This window comes from Polypterus senegalus, chromosome 11, assembly GCF_016835505.1.
Source record: "Polypterus senegalus isolate Bchr_013 chromosome 11, ASM1683550v1, whole genome shotgun sequence".
Lineage (NCBI taxonomy): Eukaryota > Metazoa > Chordata > Cladistia > Polypteriformes > Polypteridae > Polypterus > Polypterus senegalus.
Genome location: NC_053164.1, coordinates 42,439,555 through 42,462,265, shown reverse-complemented (window position 1 = coordinate 42,462,265; position 22,711 = coordinate 42,439,555). Strand labels below are relative to the sequence as shown.

The following is a 22,711-nucleotide window of genomic DNA, read 5'->3' as shown; positions in this document are numbered from 1 at the left end:
TTCAACTACATTCTGGTACTAGAAAAATAAGTATAGAGTTAGATAAATGGTATTGCTGGGTGCCTTTCAAAAAAATATTGGGGGGTGCAATTAAAACTGTTATGAAAACTTGGGTTGCAAATACTTAAAGGTTGAGAAACGCTGAACTAAGGTTTATTACAAGCATTCTCAGTGGATGCTTTGTTTGCAATATGAGTGCAGTAAAATGCTCCAGTCACGTGAGGAGAACCAGACACTGTTGTAAGTTGCCTTTTTAACTTGGCAAAAACATGTTATGTCTTATGCATGTACACCCTCACCATACGAAAACTGCATGTGGGCAGCCAGGTGGGCATGATGGAGTTAAACTTAGCTGAGATTTTCCTTACCTGTCAGCCAGTTTCCTGAAAAATGACAATCAATCAATCAATCAACATTTATTTATATAGCACATATTCATACAAAAAAAATGTAGCTCAAAGTGCGTTACAAAATGAATAGAAAAACAGAAGACACAATAAAAAATAAACATAAGTCAACATTAATTAACATAGAATAAGAGTAAGGTTTGATGGCCAGGGTGGACAGAAAAAACAAAAAAAAAAAAATCTGTAGGGGTTCCAGACCACGAGACCGCCCAGTCCCTCTGGGCAATCTACCTAACATAAGTCAAACAGTCCTCTTTGTATTTAGCGTTTTCATGGAAGGACCTGATGATGATGGTCACGTAGACGTCTGGCTTTCAGTCCATCAATGTTGGTGCATCATGATGCTTTGAGTAGGTGGTGGTGGCACAGGAAAAGAAACAGAAGAGAGAGTTAGGTCAGTACGGATTTTAGAGCCACTATGAATAGTTATTGTGATGAATTGAACATACAGAGTATCAGGATTAAGTTAAAGTGAAGTTATGAGAAGGCCATGTTAAAGTAATGTGTTTTCAGCAGTTTTTTAAACTGCTCTACTGTATTTGCCTGCAAATTCCTATTGGCAGGCTATTCCAGATTTTAGGTGCATAACAGCAGAAGGCCGCCTCACCACTTCTTTTAAGTTTAGCTTTTGGAATTCTAAGGAGACACTCATTTGAAGATCTAAGGTTATGATTTGGAATATAATGTGTCAGACATTCCGATATATAAGATGGAGCGCGATTATTTAAGGCTTTATAAACCATAAGCAGTATTTTAAAGTCAATCCTGAATGACACAGGTAACCAGTGTAGTGACATCAAAACTGGAGAAATGTGTTCGGATTTTCTTTTCCCAGTTAGGATTCTAGCAGCTGCATTCTGCACTTGTTGCAAGTGATTTATGTCTTTTTTGGGTAGTCCTGAGAGGAGTGCGTTACAGTAATCTAGTCGACTGAAAACAAAAGCGTGAATTAATTTCTCAGCATCTTTCAATGATATAAGAGGTCTAACTTTTGCTATGTTTCTTAAGTGAAAAAATGCTGTCCTAGTGGTCTGATGAATATGCGATTTAAAATTCAGATTACAGTCAACGGTTACCCCTAAGTTTTTTACTTCCGTCTTAACTTTTAATCCTAGTGCATCAAGTTTATTTCTGATAACCTCATTGAATCCATTATTGCCAATTACTAAAATTTCAGTTTTCTCTTTATTTAGTTTGAGAAAATTACTATTCATCCATTCAGAAATACCAGTAAGACATTGTGTTAGTGAATCGAGAGAGTCGGAGTCATCAGGTGCTATTGATAAGTACAGCTGTGTGTCATCAGCATAGTTGTGGTAGCTCACGTTGTAACTTGAGATAATCTGACCTAACGGAAGCATGTATGAGAATAACAGCGGACCCAGGATAGAGCCTTGTGGAACACCATATTGGATATCATGTGTCTTTGAGTTGTAATTCCCACAACTCACAAAGAATTTTCTCCTGCCAGGTAGGATTCAAACCAATTTAAGACACTGCCAGAGAGGCCCACCCATTGACTAAGGTGATTTCTAAGAATATTGTGATCAATGGTGTCAAATGCAGCACTCAGATCTAAGAGGATGAGAACAGATAAATGGCCTCTGTCTGCATTTACCATAAGTCATTTACTACTTTAACGAGTGCAGTTTCTGTGCTGTGATTTGTTCTGAAACCTGACTGAAAAGTATCAAGAATAGCATGTTTATTTAGGTGGTCATTTAATTGCAAAATGACTGCCTTCTCTAGAATTTTACTTAAGAAGGGCAGGTTAGAAATGGGTCTAAAATTTTCAAAGGCAGAGGGGTCAAGATTATGTTTCTTAAGTAGGGGTTTAACTACAGCAGTCTTAAGACAGTCTGGAAAGACCCCCGTATCTAATGACGAATTAACTATGTCCAGAATATTGTCAATTAGCACGCCTGATATTTCTTTGATATTGGATCAAGGACGCAGGTGGAGAGTTTCAGTTGAGAGATTATACTATGTAATTCAGGTAAATCTATCCTGGTGAAAGCATTTAATTTCTTTATAATGGAGTACCGGGGCTTTGGAGGTTCTGCAGTGTTGGGGAGATATACTATGTTATCTCTAATATCATTAATTTTTTGATTGAAAAATACAGCAATGTTCTCACAGGTTTCACTGGAAGTATTTTGGGGGCATTCCTTTGAGTAACCTGGGTTTAACAGACAATCAATTGTAGAAAATAAGACTCTGGGATTACTAGCATTGTTATTTATAATATTAGAGAAATAGCAGCGCCTCTCAAGACGGACTGTGTTATTGTATTCTGTTATTTTAACTTTTAATATTTCATAATGGATAGTTAGTTTAGTCTTCCTCCATTTACGCTCAGCTCTACGACATGTTCTTTTTAAATCAGACACTCTTTGGGTCTTCCATGGAATAACAATACTAGAAGATTTTTTAACTGTCTTTTCAGATGCAACTATGTCAACAGCAGCTCTTACTTTAGAATTAAAGTTTTCCACTTTACTATTTACATTATCCTCGCTATTATAGTTGCCACAATAGGTTGCCAATATAAACTGATCAAAAACCAAAACAGTTCTTTAGTTCAAATATGCAGAATTGGCTCTCTTAAAATGAAAGCAAAATACAGTCTATACAACATATTAATAATTTCTGAGGTTTATTTTGTCGCATCAGCACACATTAGAATAACAGCTCAGTAAATATGAAATTATTATACAAGAAGGGCGGAGTGGTGGCTCTGAGGCTAGGGATCTGCATTGGCAATCGGAAGGTTGCCGGTTCGAATCCCATAAATGTCAATAGGGACTCTGCTCTGTTGGGCCCTTGAGCAAGGCCCTTAACCTGCAATTGCAGAGAGCTTTGAGTAGTGAGAAAAGCACTATATAAATGCAACGAATCATTATTTAGCTGATTTGGCTGCATATCCCCCACTTGTTCAAGGGTGTCATCATTTCCCAGTTTCTCCAAAATGTTGCATACAAATGGGTCAGAGATCCCGTAAATACACACACGTTATGCAGTCAAGTTTTCTTTAATAAATTCCAGCATTTGCATGGAACGCTACGTTTATGAGTTTCAAGCCTCTTTTTGTGAGTACGTAGGTTTTATAATTCTGACACCATGTGGGCCCTCTCGCCCTGAGCCAGTGAACCAGCAATGTTCCACTATGCCACAGAAAAACAGTGATTATTAAGGACTAAAGTATCAGCATTATTAGGTGAATCATTTTCATTTTTAAAACAGAAACATATAATCAAGTTCTTATTCAATTTTGGTTTAATAAAATACTGACATTTGCCATTTACAGCTCGTATGAAGACTCTCCAAACCATTGCTGACTTACATTTTTTCTGCTTTGCATGCAAATTGTGACCAAAACCTAAAATGCAAATAATATAATTCATTTAAATCATCTGGATGTGTAATCTGTAAAAGATAGACATAGTCACTGGTTTATAGTACATTGAAATGCACAACCAAAAAAGGAACAAAAGCATGGAAAGAAAAAAATTGCAAGTTTCACATCCCTAGATCTCTGCGAACGCAATCAGTAGGAATCAAATAAATAATGGCCAGGACATGAGACTAAGTGGTAGATTGAAAAATGTAGAAAGAGACACAAAAACCAGAATGTTTCATGTAACCTAAGCCAAAATGCAAAACGTAAATCAAAGATGAAAAGCAGAAAAGAATTTGTAACCACAGAGATCTTTAATAATAATAATAATAATAATAATAATAATAATAATAATAATAATGTGAGTGTTTTAGGTTTAGATTTATCCACAAATTTGGAGAGCCAAGAAGTAAATGACTCTGAACTTTATACCTGTTGCAGTAATGACACAACGCATCACACACTCCCAACCGAAAACGAAACTAAAATTTCACTTCCTGGTGATTTCACAATTGCCAAACATGAAACTCAATAAAGACTTTTATTTTTTGTTTTAAAGGGTGTTTTATGGATGGCAAACATGGAGTAATGCCTTGTAAAGTCTTATTCACATTTCCATTTTCACCTTTTGCAGCTTCATAACGTGTAACCTGTACCACACCGACAAGTTCAATTCTGTTTATGCCTCTTGCTCATGTTAGTGTGGAGGACTGTAGTTCATTTTTGGAAATGTCACGTGATGCATATTTTCCACATGAAGACACATTAAAACACACTACACAGAAAGTCACCATTGCCACTACTGCCATTACCTACCAACCTCTTTATCCTAGTTGAGAATATGCACACGTCCATTTATTTCTTTTCCATTGAGATCTTTTATTTAAATACTAAACAACAGGCAGATGCCAGTAGGAGAAATGCATGAAAATACTTCCAGAGATAAATTAAATATCTTTTTGCTGGAAGAGAAACACCATTAATTCAAGTTCAAATGAATTGTTTTGCTCACTGCTAGATGTTTGTCAAAAATAATATCTTTAAAAACGTTTTAAATCAACAAAAAAGATCTTACCGTTAAATTCCTTTAACTCTAAAACCTTGAAGTAATATATTTATTGTTTTAGAGGCTAGGCCGAGGGACAGGCAGTGAGAGATGTATACAGCTTGGCATGGCACTCCACAGTTGCTGAGGGCCCGTCAATGGGAACCCAAGCCTGGATGGAATGTATGACTGCACCAACTGTTGGTTGGGTGTCTCCTTAGTTGCCAGATCACTTACAGAATAAGCTGAGGAGAGGTCAATTTTTAGAAGGTAGCATTGGGACATGTGAGTTTTAAGAAACAGGCAACAGCCTCTTGGATTTTAACCTCTGGTGTTAAGAAAATATTTATTGAGCTGTTTTTAATCTCCACTTGGACACCACTCATTTATTTATTAGATTATTTATTTATTGCAGATTTTCACTGCACTTTTGGATACAATTTGTTTTGATTTTTGATTGTTTTTAATAAAAACACTTTTAATGAACCTATCCCTTGCTTTGTGTGAGTATCCTCATCTGCTGGCTCATCCCTCAGGTATATTATGGGCTGTAGCAGGTTCAAGAGGCTCCCGAGATTAATTTGGAGTGTGGAGCTGACCAATATCATCATGGGCTGTAAAAATATAAAACAAAATCCGGATCACGACTGTGACTATCTCTAGCTAAGTCCTTTAACAAGATATATGTTTTAAATTAAATTCAGTCTGACTGGACTTTCTAGTTTGTTCAGTTTGTCATACAATACAATGCATTTTGTTTAGCACTCTTCGCTGAATGCAGGCACGGAGCGCTGTGAACAATCCTCTGTTATAAGTACAGATTCCACTAATTACTAAATCCAGAACAGGTACACACACGTAATTATCAGATTTATTAAAACACACAAAGAACAAGGTAGAAACTGATCAAACATAAATGGAAACCAACAATATGTGTCCATTAATTAATTGATGAACTTGGTTAGTTGACAACAGTGGAGATTAAAATCATACAAGAGAAAGTGAAAATCAAAGTCACTGGCGACTTCGGCCAACTGGACACCGTTGTCATGACAACATCTAATCGTACCCACTATAGCTGATATCACATTCCTTTTTTAAATATAAAGAATAGTTTATATGCTAGTAGGACTTTTCAAATGTAAGATTAAAAAGTGCCATCCTGCAATATCAATTAAAGGCATTGTGGCTGGTTTTAAAATCAGAGTGTAATGCCCCCACAAGGCCTCAGGTTTGTTCAGGGTTCACTCAGTATTGAATGTTTTGCTGGTGTGGGGGGAAATGGAATATACTGTAGAACAAGCTTTATTGTTTTCATTGTCTGTTTTTGAAAACAGGGCAGGAATGATCCTGGCATTTCTATCCAATCAGAGGATGACTGCGGTGGTGCAACCAAGTCTGAATGATATAAACAACACACTGAGCAACATCAGCACGGTCATTTCCACCGTACCAACAGTGAGTGTTTGGCTCTGATTACATTCCTGTCTGAGTTTTGTGTCTTTTTAAAGATAATAAACCTTTTGACACAAATCTATAGAACTGGCTCATTTCTCTGTTCTTGGCTGCACACTTTCATTCATTCACAAACACAGAAGACTGGAAAAGCAATCTGAGACTTGACGTACATTTGCAAACATTGAAATGTAAGAAGACACATTTGGGTGTGCCCATCAAGCTCTTGGACACATAAGGAGTTGGTGGCTTTGTAAATTTTTCTATTAGGAACATAGTAATTTGAATAATTTAGCAAATATATTTATTTTAAAGTGTAGATTGTACCACATGACCCCTGACTTGAGTTGACATGATCTGAGAATGTCATGTTAACTTATGTAAAAAGGTAAAATGTCTTGACATTTGTGTTCTTAGCATTGAACTTTTCTATTTATTTTGCAGAAAATCAGCAGTCTCTCTCTTCAGTATGACATACCAAAAGCAAAAATCACAACAGGCTTAAATGGTACAGTTGGTCAATTTCTGGGGTTAGGATGGGGCTCTTTAATTTTAAATGGCTACTTTTACACAAGACTCTTTGTCCTCCCTGCAGGTGAGGGACTGATCATTGGAAACACAGTCGTGTCTGTGCTTGGGGTGTCTGTATATCCGACCCTGGCAGCTGTGCGCCAGATTGCCAAAGGTAAAAACTGCCTTCATGTGAACTGTCTCTGGGCAAAGGTTAATTAACACCAACACTGAGGGTTGATGCAGAAGAAATAAAGTGCTGCCACTGCCATGTTGTGCTCTTTTGGCCTAATAAAGTTGCTTTTGTTTTTTTAATCTCAGAGTCCAGTGAGATGAGTTAAGTATAAAGAAAAAAATACTCTATCAGATTTAAAAGACATCAGAAAGAAAGTCAGTGAACACACCTTGCCTAAAATATTAAAAAAAATACAAATTTTGAGAAAACATTTAAATCACAACAAAACAAGAATAAAATCACAAAATATGCATCAAAATGACACCTGGATAGGATAAATGCAAATATGTTGGATAAAAAGATAATTTAATTCCTAGGGTGGCCCAGTGCCTATGCTTGTGCCTCCTGCTCCAGCTTACTGGGTTGTAGCTGTGTGTGGTGTTTGCATGTTCTGCTCCTGTCTGGTTAGTTTTTTTTCTTTACACTCTTTGGTCCTCACTCTAAAATCCCTGTAATGTACCTGTTCGGTTAACAGGTGACTTCAAATGGACTCTGTGAGCGGGTAGGGCTAACGTTGGACTGGCACCTGTCTACTATTGGTTTCTAACTGATAAAGAACACTGCCCAACATAAGAACACAAGACATTTTACAAACAAGAAGACACCATTTAGTCCATCAAGCTTGTTTGTATGGCTAGTAGCTAAGCTGTCTCGATATCTCATCTAGATTTATCCTTCAATTGCATGTCTCTTGGTAATTCCAGATTCTCATAACATTTTGCATAAAAAAATAGTTAAAGATCAGCAGATAGAAGAGGTAAGAGAGAGAGAGTGTGTTGCCTGAACATTTGGTAAGATGTTTTAAAATTAGTTTTTAACTTTTCTTTCTAAGCAGTTGACAAACTACTTACTTGGTTTTTTTAAGTTTGTAAGCTGCTCCTTTGCTGCTGTTTTATTGTTATTCAATTTAAGGACTTTGATGTTTCTTTTTTTATTTTATTATTGCCAGTGATGTTTATATGCTAACTTTGAACCTATTGTAACCTGATCAATCAATCAATCAACATTTATTTATATAGCACATATTCATACAAAAAAATGTAGCTCAAAGTGCTTTACAAAATGAATAGAGAAATAGAAGACACAATAAAAGATAAACATAAGTCAACATTAATTAACATAGAATAAGAGTAAGGTCCGATGGCCAGGGTGGACAGAAAAACAAAAAACTCCAAAGGCTGGAGAAAAAATAAAATCTGTAGGGGTTCCAGACCAAGAGACCGCCCAGTCCCCTCTGGGCAATCTACCTAACATAAGTCAAACAGTCCTCTTTGTATTTAGGGTTTTCATGGAAGGACCTGATGATGATGGTCACGTAGACTTCTGGCTTTCAGTCCATCAATGTTGGTGCATCATGATGCTTTGAGTAGGTGGTGGTGGCGAGGAAAAGAAACAGAAGAGAGTAGGGGTCAGTATGGATTTTGGAGCCACTGTGAATAATTATTATGAAGAATTGAACATACAGAGTATCAGTATTAAGTTAAAGTGAAGTTATAAAAAGGCCATGTTAAAGTAATGTGTTTTCAGCAGTGTTTTAAAGTGCTCTACTGTATTTGCCTGGCGAATTCCTATTGGCAGGCTATTCCAGATTTTGGGTGCATAACAGCAGAAGGCCGCCTCACCACTTCTTTTAAGTTTAGCTTTTGGAATTATAAGGAGACACTCATTTGAAGATCTAAGGTTACGATTTGGAATATAACGCGTCAGGCATTCCGATATATAAGATGGAGCGAGATTATTTAAGGCTTTATAAACCATAAGCAGTATTTTAAAGTCAATCCTGAATGACACAGGCAACCAGTGTAGTGACATTAAAACTGGAGAAATGTGTTCGGATTTTCTTTTCCTAGTTAGGATTCTAGCAGCTGCATTCTGCACTTGTTGCAAGTGATTTATATCTTTTTTGGGTAGTCCTGAGAGGAGTGCGTTACAGTAATCTAGTCTACTGAAAACAAAAGCGTGAATTAATTTCTCAGCATCTTTCAATGATATAAGAGGTCTAACTTTAGCTATGTTTCTTAAGTGAAAAAATGCTGTCCTAGTGGTCTGATGAATATGTGATTTAAAATTCAGATTACAGTCAACGGTTACCCCTAAATGTCCCTGATGTCCTGGCTTCAGTCCTAAATGCACTTCCCCTTAATTTCCTCTGGCATCCTCAAGTACATAATTTACCGATTAGTGGAAAGAAATTGGCTAGATCGACTTTCACAATGCCGACATTTTTAAAGACCTGGATGAAGCCCCCATGCTGTCTCCTCTGCTCGAGGTTTAATTCCCCGAGTCTGTCCAAGTACGACATATCCTTGAGTCCTGGGATGCACCTGGTTGCTCTCTTCTGCACAGCTTCAGGTGTTGCTGTATCTTTCTTGTTGCATGTCCTTCGAGTGAATTAATCAGGATCAAGTGTTTTATGTTTTTAGATTATATCAAAAAGGGTAATAGTTGTATCGGGTGCCACATGTACTATTGCCTTTTTGTTAGTTTGCCTCTCCTTAATGTATACCAGTGGAAATGGGTTGCTGTGGGGGATAATGGGGATCTGCGCCTCTAAGGAGGAGACACTGCTCAGAATGGACTACTGGCTTAGGGGGATTCAACCCAGAAAGCGAGAAAAAGAGAGAGATGCACACACATCGGGCAGGTGAAGCAAGGAGCAACAGTGTGTTAGCACCGAAAATCCACAACGGAAGCCATCTGCTGGAAGATGGGACTTTTTTTCTTCAGGATTCCAATTAAGATGTGTCTCAGAAGATTAACTTTTTTGTATTTGATCTGGAGCAACCAACTTACTGACCTGTAGGACTGAACATTATTAGTAATGGCATCGGCTGGCTGTGTTTTCCATTTTGCTTCCAGGATTTTTTGTCCTCTAACAGCTTTAAAGACAGTAAAAACCAGACTGTGGTATTTGTCGGAAGCAGGTTAACTATCACGATTACATCTCGCACCTTAATTTGCTAATTTCTGACTTTGCTCTAGTAATGTGTGACCAGGTGTGAGCTGAATTAACTAATTAGTCCGCCCCAAACAGGTCCCTTTCAAATGAATGAAAGAACAAAAGGATCACCAAAAAATAAAATGCAATTATTTGTTATAGCCGATTATAACCATGATAACGATTGCCAAGGGGAATCTTATAACAAAGAACAATGTGAAAACAACAAAAAATATCCACAGCAAACAAATCATATACTAGTGAATCTACTCTATACCAGTGATAATAAAATAATCACGAATATACACATGTGAAAAATAAAATAAAGCAAACAACCATTCCCACCCCCAACACAATCTTACATTAGGTTCGAAGTTAGCATATAAACGTCACCGGCAGTAATAAAATAAAAAAGAGAAATAACACAGTCCTTAAAAAACAACAACACTAAAACAGCAGAAAAGCAGCAGCTGATAAAATAAAGAAAAAACAAGTTATTAGTATGTCAACTGCTTAGAAAGAAAAGTTAAAAACCCATTTTTTAACATCTCACCCAATGTTCAGGCAACAAACTCTCTATCTCCTCCTTTACATTCTGGTCCTACCTGTTACAAAGGTATTTGTTGTTTGAGGGGTTATGTTTAAAGTATATATCTCGTCTATCCATCCATCTATCCATTGTCCAACCCGCTATATCCTAACACAGGGTCACAGGGGTCTGCTGGAGCCAATCCCAGCCAGCACAGGGCACAAGGCAGGAACAATTCCTGGGCAGGGAGCCAGGCCACTGCAGGGCACACACACACACACCAAGCACACACTAGGGACAATTTAGGATCTCCAATGCACCTAACCTGCATGTCTTTGGACTGTGAGAGGAAACCCACGCAGACACGGGGAGAACATGCAAACTCCACGCAGGGAGGACCTCGACAACAAGGCAGCAGTGCTAACACTGCGCCACCGTGCCACCCTTATCTTGTCTTTACTGCTTTATATTGAGTGTTGATCTGAAACATGTGGTAAGTGGATCAAACAGGATGAATGTTGGTCACAAAACCACAAAATATTTCTGTTAAGTATTTTAAGCACTATTGCTGATACTTGACTGGTGTTCTGATCTTATTGCTGCACTGGGTTTGGTTAGTTTCCTGGGGTAACAGGTACATAGTGAATGAGTCAGTAAGTTTTCATTCAATGAACATTATCTGCATGTAGTTTACTTATACAAACACACTCCAGGAACAAAGTAGGGTTTGCAAATAAAACATATCAACCTGCTGACATAATAACAATATGTTATCACTTATCCCTGTCTTATCTAGCAGCATCCCCATTCTTGACATTGTGACAGTAGGGGGCAGTATCGCTCCCTTGAACCCTCAGGTACCATGCTAGACACCAGGTAAAAGTGCTAAAATTATTTATTATTATAATAAAGTGCACCAAGAACCCTCTCCTCCACTATATTCATAAATCAAATACAATACTAATAACAATAACCAATCCTCCAGCTCCCAGACGCATTGCCCTTCTACCACGCAGCTCAGCTCGCTGTCTGGGAGCTCCCACAATCCTTTTATACTCCATTACCCAGAAGTGTTCCTGGCCAACAGTCCACAAGTCCTTATTCCTTCCGGGTCAGGGTAAATAGTACTTTTTTCTTCACCCCGGAAGCCCGTCGCTCTTCATGTGACGAATTTCTGGGTCATAGTGCACAAATGAGTCTACTGACCTCCCGAAAGCGACTCCCAGTGGTCTCCAAGGTATCCAGCAGGGCTGCGCATAAAAACTACATAGTCCATGAGGCCCTGCTGGAATTCGGGACCCGTCCATGCTCTTGGGAGAGCTCCTCCTGGCGGCTTGGGGGTGAGGGCCAGAATATGAAGCCGGCCATCCATCACAACATGAACTAACAAGATCCACATTTTTCATTTTTTTTTTTCTCTCTAGACATCCAGGCAGATACCAGCGCACTGACGTTTATCAATGCCTCCACCTTCTCTCTTCAGAAGCGACAACCCACTTTGGAGAGCCAGCTGAATACTGCACTTACTAACCTAAACACAATTATTAATAGTCAAAGCTGTCAAGGCTGCCAGGTTTTACAGAGTGCAGTCGACAATCTGAAGATTGGCACCGACTTTCGTCAGGTGAGCAATAAGAGCCACCAGAGCCAGGTCCTGGCTGAGTGTAGCTTGTCAGACATCACTCAACGCTTACTCCTCTTTCTCTGCTGTTCACAGCTTCCCAGCGTGCAGACTGAACTGAGCAAGATGCAGACCATTTCCCAGGTTAACCTTTCATCAATGGTAGATCAGGTAAGTCAACATTCTCTGCTTCCATAGCTGTACTTTGGATTTAATCTGATTTGTTTCAAATGAAACGATGCTCATCCTGTACAGTGGACCACTGATTCAATAGTATGTGCTGCTCTTACATCGTAGAAGAGATAGTGGCAATTCAGATCCTGGTGGGCCATCATAGCTTAAACTGTTCATTCCGACTAATTGGCTGGCTTGAGCCTACTTTAATTTTTCCTGTATGGATTTAATTTTTTGAAAAAAATCGTTAAAATGCTTTATGTTCCAGAGCACTAAAGCCTCTGTTAGGCTCCGGCTTTAACAAAACATCTTCTTCAGGACAGATGCTGCCATGTAAAAAGGGATATGGAAGTGCTTATGGCTTGGTGGCCACTTTAGTAGTTTCTCATCGTTAACTGACTTCTCTTAAAGTAAATATGTAACAATTAGGAATTCAGAAAGATGGATAAAATGAGATTTTTGTGCACAAAAATGTGAAAGTACAATGTGCCTCATTTAGTTTTGCATTGTGTTACCCACCCCATTGGATATTTCTGAGATATTTCAGCCTACCAAGATGGGTTGCCTATGAAATGCAGTAGTTTTAAAAGACTAGGAACAGTGTTGCTCTGCCCACATTTTCTCATTTTTTGTTTCCTGAGAGGGGTGGCATAGCAGTGTAGTGGTTATTATGCCGCCTCATAGATCTGAATTCCAAGCTCCCAGCGGCTACCAGTATGGAGTTTTTATGTCCTCCAATACAGATTTTTATCAGGGTGCTTTGGTTTTCCTCACACATCCCAAAGACTTGTGCTGTAGGTTAATGAACATTTCCAAATTGGCCCTGTATGAGTAACTGCATCTGAGTGTATAGGTGACCCCAGTGATGGACAGAAGCCCAGTCCAGGAGTAGTACCTTCTGTGTCTGAAACTAACAGCATTGGTTTAGGCCATCTGAGCATGTTATTGACAATTTACTGGCCCCTCTTGTGAATACTTGGTTGATGTTTCCTTGAATGTTTCTTCTTTACCACTGGGTCCAGTGCTTCTGTGACAAGTGTTGTATGATGTCGCCTCACCGCCATTCACTTTCTGAGTTGGGGTGCATCAGAGATCAGCCCTGTGCCCTTTACTCTTTACCCTACGCATGGATAAGGCCACAGAGGACATCCAAACGCAGTGTCCCAGGGCAGCTACTATACACTGATGATGTCCTGCTTACAAAGGAAACATGTCGAAATTTCATGGCATGGATCAAATGTTGTTAGGAAACTGCAGTCAACTTTGATCTCAAGATGCCAAGTTACCTCAAGGTGAAGATTTACGAGAGAGTCATCAGACCAGTACCCCATGTGTGGTATAGAGTATTGGCCAATTTCCTTTATTCTTCTTTGAGAGTGCTAGATTTTTTATTTGATTTGATATACTTTAATGTTTTTTTGCATGACCTTTGGAGTTCAGAGCACAGGGTCAGTCATTATACAGTGCCCTCTGAGCAATTTTCAGGATAAGGGTTGTGCGCAAGGGCTCAACAGAGTAGAATAACATCTAGCAGGATTTGCAAATTTTTGGATGCCAGTGCAGATCCTTAAATGTGCATCCCATCACTAAGTTTATCTTATATACTCTGAATAAACAGCCAGGTTAAGGCTTTAAAGGCTATGTTACAGAACTGTGTAGGCTGGTGTGGTTAGGACACACTGGATGTGCTTCTTCTATAGCTTCTTTGAGGGCACTGCAAGCCAGTGTGATAGCTAAGGGATGTCTCCTCTATTGACTTGCCTGTAGCTGTGTTGGCTGGAGTAGTTGTGCTGGAGTTCTATTGTCTTTACGGATTGCTGATAAAAACAGATGGACTCAATACTTGCTGAGAAATTAATTACTGAGATGAGCTTGACCACATTTTCCAATGCCATTTTAAAGAACCTCACCTGGTCAGTCTATTAGGGAAAGTTCAGTACAGTACAGTATATACAATGCCCTCCTCAATGAAACTGATATGTTTCTTCTTCTGTCAGCCTGTGATTTAGCTGATCAGTCTGGGTAGGCCATCTTATAGTGATAGGATTTTTGCCTTTCCCCAGGTTACCCAGGTAGCTAAGGTGTAACTTGGAGATGTTTCTTCTGTTTTTTTCCATTACTCACACATTTTTTTCCTGCAGCTTTCTTGGTGAATGATCTAGCTATTTTGTCTTAGCTGGCCTGTTATCTGAAGGCATTTGCGCATGCAGTGTACTCTAGAGTAGCCAACAGATTCAGTTAATGAGTGACAGATATTTCTTATGCGTCTTCCCCTCAAACCTGCATGACCGCAGTTGTAACATGAAGAAATTGTTTTCTGCAGATTTCCTTGTAGCTGACGTGAAGATGACAGCTACTCATTTCAGTAACCAAAGTGATGATAATGTCGCTGGGAATGTTAACACTGTTCTCGTGAGGTACACTGGAGGCGCATGACTCATGTCGGTTGGAAACAAAGACAGCCAGTTCAGACAGAGTTAGCTGGTTTTATAAGAGCTGGGCCACTGTTTTCAAACAGTAACCCTTTTCAGGTGACGATTTGAGTAGCCGTTTGCATGACCAGGATGGCTGTTTTCTCTGAACTTCCTTTCTTGTTTTCACATACATATACTCTGCTGTCATTTTTGTATTTTGGTAATATTCTCCTGTTGCCTTTGGCTAAAGACATTGAATGCTGTCAAAGGCAGATGTGTTGAACATATGGATGATTGGAAAATTTGTGAAACTCTGATGTGAGGAAAAGCGCAGCTGTATTTGCATGTTTTGACATGAGACAGGCTGTTTTTTTCCCATGCATTCATTTAATTTTCTATTAGTATATGTTGCTTCTAACAGCAGACTGGCTAAAATGTGAGTATGGATATTTGATTTGATTGAAAATACTTAGTTAATCCATTTATGATATGCTGTGAATTGTTTTTGTACTGTTTGTAAGTGTTACTAGCCTCAAGTCTAGGGGAAGCTGGGCCAGATACAAGCCACTGTTGCTACAGGGTGTAGCCACAGCGATGCGGTGGAAAGCATAAAAGAAACAGGCAGCAGTCCCAAGTCTCAGACCATACTTCTCTGTTCTGCTTTATTCTCCTTTTACCAGAAATATATAAAATGCTTCAGTTTCTGTATAGATCAACATGGCAATCAGTGAAACAATGGTGCAAGCCAATTTCCTCCTCTAGAACAAATAGTGTAAACACATTTACTTTGGTTCAACAATGGTATTGTGGCCAGCTATCAAAAAGTACTTGATTAGAAACCAATGTCCCCAGAACTCGTTCATTTTCAAAGAAAGCAGACAGTTCTGTATCACCACATTGTGTGTGAATGAGATGCTTAATCAAAGCAGTCTGACTATTTAGCCAGGCAGGTAAATATTTATGTCCTGTAGATAACCATCAACAAAAACCTGTTGCAGAATTTTCCAGAAATTCTGCCTTTTCTTTAAAACACTGGTTTATAGCCCATTACACAAAGCAACGCACAGAAATGTCATTTTCTTTAGAATACAGGCAGTCCATGGGTTACGTACGAGATAGTGACTGTAGGTTTGTACTTAAGTTGAATTTGTATGTAAGTCGGAACAGGTACATAAATTTAATAAATGCTATTTTTGACCGACTGTAACCAAGTGCTCTGCCAATGAATGATGGAGTTTCACCTCTTTCTGACCTTTTTATTATTTCTACTTTATTTTCAACTGTATCACCAGCACTTGCATCAGATTTGTGTTTCAGAGACATTCTTGAAGTGTGAAGACAAAAGGTTAAGAGGAGCTCTTCTGCACAGCACTATACATGCTATCACAGCAGGAAGGCACCCGTCGTCAACATGTCTGATGTATAGGGTGGTCCAGATCTAATTATGCACTTTTAATTATGGAATAACTTATTCAGTTTATTACATAGAAAATCACCCAAAAAATTCCGGACCATCGAGAAGTGTGTGAACTGACGACATGAAGAATCGTCTTCGTACTGATCTGGAATCATCCCTGCATAAATCAAAGTCATCCAAACGATCTGGATCTGCATAATTAGATCTGGGCCACCCTGTACTGACAAGAGACAACTTCCTGCTATGTGCGTAAGAGTACAAGCAGGCTTGCTATTGAGAATGAATGGGGGCAGCGAGGGGTGGTTCATCACCAGATCACCTCACAGTCACCTCCACTACAGTAAGCTGCCTGCAGCGTCTGCAACACCACCGCCCCCATTCAACACGCAGCCATCCGAGGCACACTACAAGCTAACCCCCGCTGACCCGATCACCCTCAATGACCTCCGTTCAGCCACAACCGGGTCACCGCTTGCAGCATTAACAGCCGCCCACCTAGAATGAATGAGGCATCCGTGTATGGTGGGCCGGCAGTGAAACCGCTTGTTGCCCGGAGCCGCCCGAGGGACACTACACTGCGCAAGCAGGGAAATCATCCCTCTCCAGCACGGCTGTTACTGAGGCGTATGCATTGCACCTTCGGCCCTGTTCGAATGTCGTAGGTCGGATGTCCGTAATCTGGGGACTACCTGTACTGAATTCTAGCCCATTACTTAAGCAGTGAATGAACAGTGCAAGTGGTAAACTAAAGACTTGAATTCCTTCCCTTGTTCACTCGTCATTTCAGAAAAAAGCAAAAACATCTTATGTGAACAAAAGAAAGTGTAAGCTTCAATGAACGTATACACATATTGGATGGATCATTGAAAATGTAAATAAAGACAGTTGACGGTAACCCAGAGGACACTGTCAATGTTCTGAGCTCAGTATTTAGGAATTTTAGTTTTATTTGAATTCAGCTCTGGCTCTGAGCCCAGCACACTGGCTTCTATACCACATCCCCAATTCTGCTTAGGTTCAGAAGACAATAAATCTCAAAGCAGTCAGTGTCATAATAGAAAACTTGAAATCCCTTGAAAAGTAACAAATGAGGCTTCTCCTGGGCATTGTGATATGCCATGTAGGTAATGAGGAGCCTGATCTGGAGAATTAATTGCCACCAGGATATGTAGTAGGACATAAACAGGAGCACATCATTTATACAACAATGGGTAAAGGAGGGGTATAAAGATTGCAGAATATTTTACATTAAGAGGCATGTGATCAAAAAAAATAATGAAAGTTACCTAAAATTATGCCCTAGAAACACACACAGGGACAAACGTGCAAAGGCACTGATAGAATGTGGAGCAGATGCCATGGTCTCAGGAGTCTGGAATTTTCTCCTTCTCCATCCATCAAGATCAAGTGACTTTATTGTCATAACCATCCATACACAGTATTGCAGCATACAGTGGCACGAAATAACCCAGGACCACAGTGCAAAATATACATATCCACAGGACAAGTGCAAGGGCAAGAGAGGTGAAGAACTATCCATGATGCCCACCTTCTGTGTTCCAGACTTGTACGCCTCACATTAAGGGGCAATGATAGCACAGCCATCTGAAGGCACCTGAGCAAAGTTAAGTGAGCTGATCAGGAAATGGATTCTCTTGTTTAGTGTCTCTAAAAGTTCAGTTTTATTTGGTTTTATACAGCATTGTGTGAAGACTCTGTAGGTAGGGGGTGGCAACAATACCCTGGGTAAGAAGTACAATTCCTCCTTTCCATAATGCAGCCTGGTGGCACATCTCAATTTGCTCTTCTGCCCAGGAAGCAAACAGATGAACCTCCATGGGATCTTTTTTAAGACATTTTACGTGTTGTGCTTGTTCTGGATTTGTTTCTCCAAATTGGATTTTTTGAGTTGAACTGCAGAAACTAAATGTTGTTAAAACAAATGTGCAAACGGTCATCTGAGAAATAGCAAGGGGTCAATACAGAGAAATAAGCAGTCATTAGTAGTCAAAAATGTAAAATGTGTTGTCAGCATTTTCACATAGTCAAAATGAAATAAAGCCTTTTTTTTTATTCCTGGAATGCAGAAGAGCTACTTATTTAAGAGCACCTATAGTTTTACCCAAAAGTTGGATCAAGTCATGAGAGTGCTGCCATGTTTTAAAGGGTCAGTATGAGGACATCATTGTCATGATCTCCCCCTTGTTTTTAATTTTCTGTATAGTTTCTGGGTCGCTAAAAATAATTCTTCTTAATCATGCTAATGGTGAAGGCCGATTTAAACTTCCACCCTGACCACTGTTTTTATTGACTTATTTATTGAAAGGAGAAACTGCATCACACTTTTGTTTAGAATGCTTTCTTTGAAGTGAAAGCACTTTGTACTTTTTGCACCATCCCTTGCTCTGTGTGTGTGTCATTCCTCGTTGCTCAGTCCACCCTCGGATTCATGACTATTGATGGACCAGGTTTGAGGGAGCATGCCAGCCGTGGCCAACTCGGACATCACAATGTCAATGGGCTTCGGTGTCCTATGACCAGCAATGGATATAGCAACTGTAATCATTATGGCAGCAGCCAAGCAGAACACAACAAGAAATCACTGCGACTACACTAAAGCAAGTAACAAATTGACATTGCCAGAATAAAGGTAACATTTATTAACAATTGAAAACAGACAAAGGTCTGAAGATGCCAAAACCTCACACTCCTTACAGTGATTAGAAATAGGAGTTGCTACTGCTGACAATACCATTTTCTTTCTTTTTTTTGAATTCTATTTAACATTAGCGATATTGTGTATATTTGTTCCCGTTAATTTGGTGTTATTGCCGTCATCTTTGCTGGTTTTCTATGAGTGCCAGCATCTTGTTAGCTGCTTACACAGATGCCTGTTGTCGGAAATTACCAAACAAATTAGGAAGACAATTATGTCTCAAAAATAATGATGAAAAGTAAAAACAATAAATATAATTAAAAAAATAAACAGCACAGTGACTGGCAAAATAAAACTGATTCTATTTAGGCATCCATAATTCACTTATAAACTCTTTCAGCTGATGCCCACCATATTAAGTTCAAACATCCATACATGTCCCCCCATACTGCTCTTCGGTGATTCCTTGCACAGAACTTAAATGCAAACCTTGCATGTCTGGGGAAAATGTTGCCCAACAGACAGCTGAACTTATAAAGAGCAATCAAGTTCAATGAGCAAGTGAGTGAGAGACGCTGAGTATAAGTCATAATGTGAAAAGAATGAAAAGAATATAAAACCACTCTGAAAATAACAGTATATCTTGGGCGGATTCTAATTTATTGTTGAAATGCTACCCCAATTGCTAATGCAGAGTACTCTGGTTGTGCAGCTGCATCAGCTCCTGCCAACATTTTTATTGTTCCTTTCCACCATTTGACCTTTGCACTTCCTTTAGACTAATTCCAGACTCAGTCAGCTAGTGCACTGTGGACACTAAAACAAAAAATGACAGCGATGTGAATAAGTACACCCCCTGAAATGTCTTTTTTCCTTTTTACAACATATATGGTCATATTAAAATATGATCTTCATTTAAATAATATCTTTAGATAAAGGTGATGTAATTGAACAAAAAACAAAATGGAAACTTTGCAGTTGTTTATTTCAATGATGAATAAACAGATATGCCATTTCTGTTTGTGAATATAGTAAGCCCCCCCATGGCACCAATAGCTGGCATCATCTCCTTTGGCAGAAACAACCTCAAGTAGGCACTAACCTAGAAATGTACATCTCTGACATCGACTGGATGAAAGTTTTTCCAGCTCCTCAATGCAGAATTTTTTCCGTTGTGTGATGTTTGAGGGGTGTCTTGAATTTCAAAGCCAAAGCCCCCCCGCCAGCATCTCAGTTGTTTCTTGATCCCGTCTTTGACTTGGTCATTTAAGAACCCCCCAATTTCTTTCTTTTCACTGGTTCCTTGGTGGATTTACTGGTACATTTAGGATTATTGTCATGTTGTAAGGTCCAGTTTTGGTTAAGCTTCAGTTTTCTGACAGATGGTCTCACATTAGCCAAAGGCACCCTCTGGTAAAATAAAAATTCATTGTGATTCTGTCATGATGAGATGCTCAGGTCCTGATGCAGCAAAGCAGCCCCAAATGACATTTCCACCACTAAGCTTTATAATTGCTATCAGGATCCTTAGCTTTGGTTTTCACCAAACATGTGTTTTGGTACTATGACCAAATAACTTTACCTTAGTTTTTTCTGTCCAGTCCAGAGTATATTGTTCTAGAAGTTTCAGCCTTTGCCTAGATGTGTAGCCTTGCCCTGATGTTCTTTCAGGACAGCAAAGGTTTCCTCTTAGCCCTCCTCCCTTGGTGACCTAATTTGTACAGCCTCTTTCTAAGGGTGGATTCATGTACTTTGATGTCAACAGTACCAAGAGCTACCTGTAGGTCCAATGATGGAATTCTGGGGTTCTTAGAGATTTCTTTCAGCTTCTTATGTTCTGCTCTCGGGCTGAACCTGCTGGGAAGGACTGGTCTGGACAGGTTGCCAATTGTTTACAAACTTCTCCACTTGTAGATGATGTTCTAGGCAGTGGAATGTTTCGTTTCCAATTGTTTGGAGATCTTTTTAAATCGTTTCCCTAACTCATTGGCATCTATAACCTTTTTTTCTGAAGGCTTCAGACAACTCTTTCAGTCTGGGCATGGTGATAACACACAAAAACAAAGAGTGAACCCAAGTAAATATTGAAGGTTTAAGGAAGAAAGGTTAATGCAAGACCCTCTCTACTGATATTCTAATCATTTGCAGTTGATCTGGTGTACTTCATTCTAATTTATGTATCCGAGGTTATGTTAAATGTAAGGATGATCTTACCTCTTCCACATGCAAAATTTACATTTATGTTTAATTAAATTATGCAGTGGACTACAAAATGTAAATGTGGCACAAGATTTATTATGTTATATTGCCTTTACCTAAAGATGCTGTTAATGGACAATCACATTTGAATTTGTCCACAAATGTTAAAAGAGAAAAAACATTTCATTGGGTGTACTTACTTTGGGACACATATTACACCAGATAGATAGATAGATAGATAGATAGATAGATAGATAGATAGATAGATAGATAGATAGATAGATAGATAGATAGATAGATAGATAGATAGATAGATAGAAAGGCACTCTATACTAGATAGATAGATAGATAGATAGATAGATAGATAGATAGATAGATAGATAGATAGATAGATAGATAGATAGATGTTTGTCCCAGAACTACTGCCGGGTATGCACTGCATGGTATACTGTACACTTTCGTGTCTCTGCTGCAGATTTCTTCCTCTTGGCATTGAAAAGAATTGTCTGCAGAGTGTTTCCCAGTTTATGTGCTACTTTAATATCTGACCTGGAGAGGAGGCATACTGTGGTTTCTGATGCACCACTATAATAAGGAAGACTGTACCAAGTAGAATGGGATATCTGGGAAGTCTGGGGCGTCTCCTATGTAAGCATTGTTTGATAAAACATTAACCGAGCATATACAAGTCTAAAAAGAAGAACATCCAAATAATAAAAAACACTAACCAACACCCTCCAAACCCACGCTTACTATTCCAGCCCTCGTTGTTTTCTGTATGTCTAATAATTTTCCTCTGTTGATGATACGTGACAGGTGTTGAAAGCTCAGGAAAAAAAGACTATAAAGACATAATTAATTTTCTCTCTTTATGGATTTCCATCTAAAAACAGATAATATATATATATATATATATATATATATATATATATATATATATATATATATATATATATATATATATATATATCCACAAACATTATTTTCTTTTTTAATTTTATTGATTTTATTCAAATCAAATAAAATTCCATACACATAACTCAAGTTTTACAAAAAATAAAAAAAAGGTTCTGAACAAATCATCCCCCACCCCTGAGTAAGAGAGCAAGGCCAGCAGTGTAAACGTTTATGCTAGTGAAGATAAGTAAATAGATAAATTAATAAATGAATAAAGATAAATGGGGTAAAAGAGGGGAGAGAACCTGCTTCCTCAATTTCTTCTAAAATGTTATTTATTAGATCTTGCCAGGTTTTGAAAATGTTTTGTACAGATCCTCTAAGTGCGAATTTGATTTATTATTTTCTGAACACACACCACAATGAATGGCACTTCTGACTTGGCAGAGCCAGTCCCAGTGAGGCATTTTGCTGGCGTATTGCTGTTGGCATAAAGGAGCATTTCTTGACACACATCTGCCGAATAATTTGTTGGCTGAAAGTCCTCAGTGGAGGTCTCAATTCTTTACTGTGTGGTGTTTGCATGTTATCCTTGTGTCTGCATGACATTTTCATCATGTCGGTCAAGTTTTTGTCCTCCATTCCATAGATGTTGCTATTTGATAATACTAAGCTTGCAGCAGTGCGAATGTGTACACAAATTTACCCGGCACAGGCCAGAGTTTTTCATCCTTGCACTCAGTGCTGCCAGAATAAGTTCCAGCTTCCTTCTCACAACCCAAAATTGAATTCAATGGGATACAGAATGGATGAGTGA

At 38.8% G+C, this 22,711-nt stretch overlaps 1 protein-coding gene across 1 annotated transcript in view; it reads left to right on the top strand.

Moving 5' to 3' along the window:
- LOC120538887 (prominin-2-like) overlaps positions 1-22,711 on the top strand; it is a 125,698-nt gene that overhangs the window by 23,281 nt on the left and 79,706 nt on the right. Inside the window, exons 4-8 of the mRNA XM_039768469.1 lie at positions 6,187-6,307; positions 6,749-6,812; positions 6,900-6,989; positions 11,941-12,140; positions 12,234-12,308. Of these exons, the coding sequence (XP_039624403.1) occupies positions 6,187-6,307; positions 6,749-6,812; positions 6,900-6,989; positions 11,941-12,140; positions 12,234-12,308 (550 nt within the window). The remainder of the gene's footprint in view (positions 1-6,186; positions 6,308-6,748; positions 6,813-6,899; positions 6,990-11,940; positions 12,141-12,233; positions 12,309-22,711) is intronic.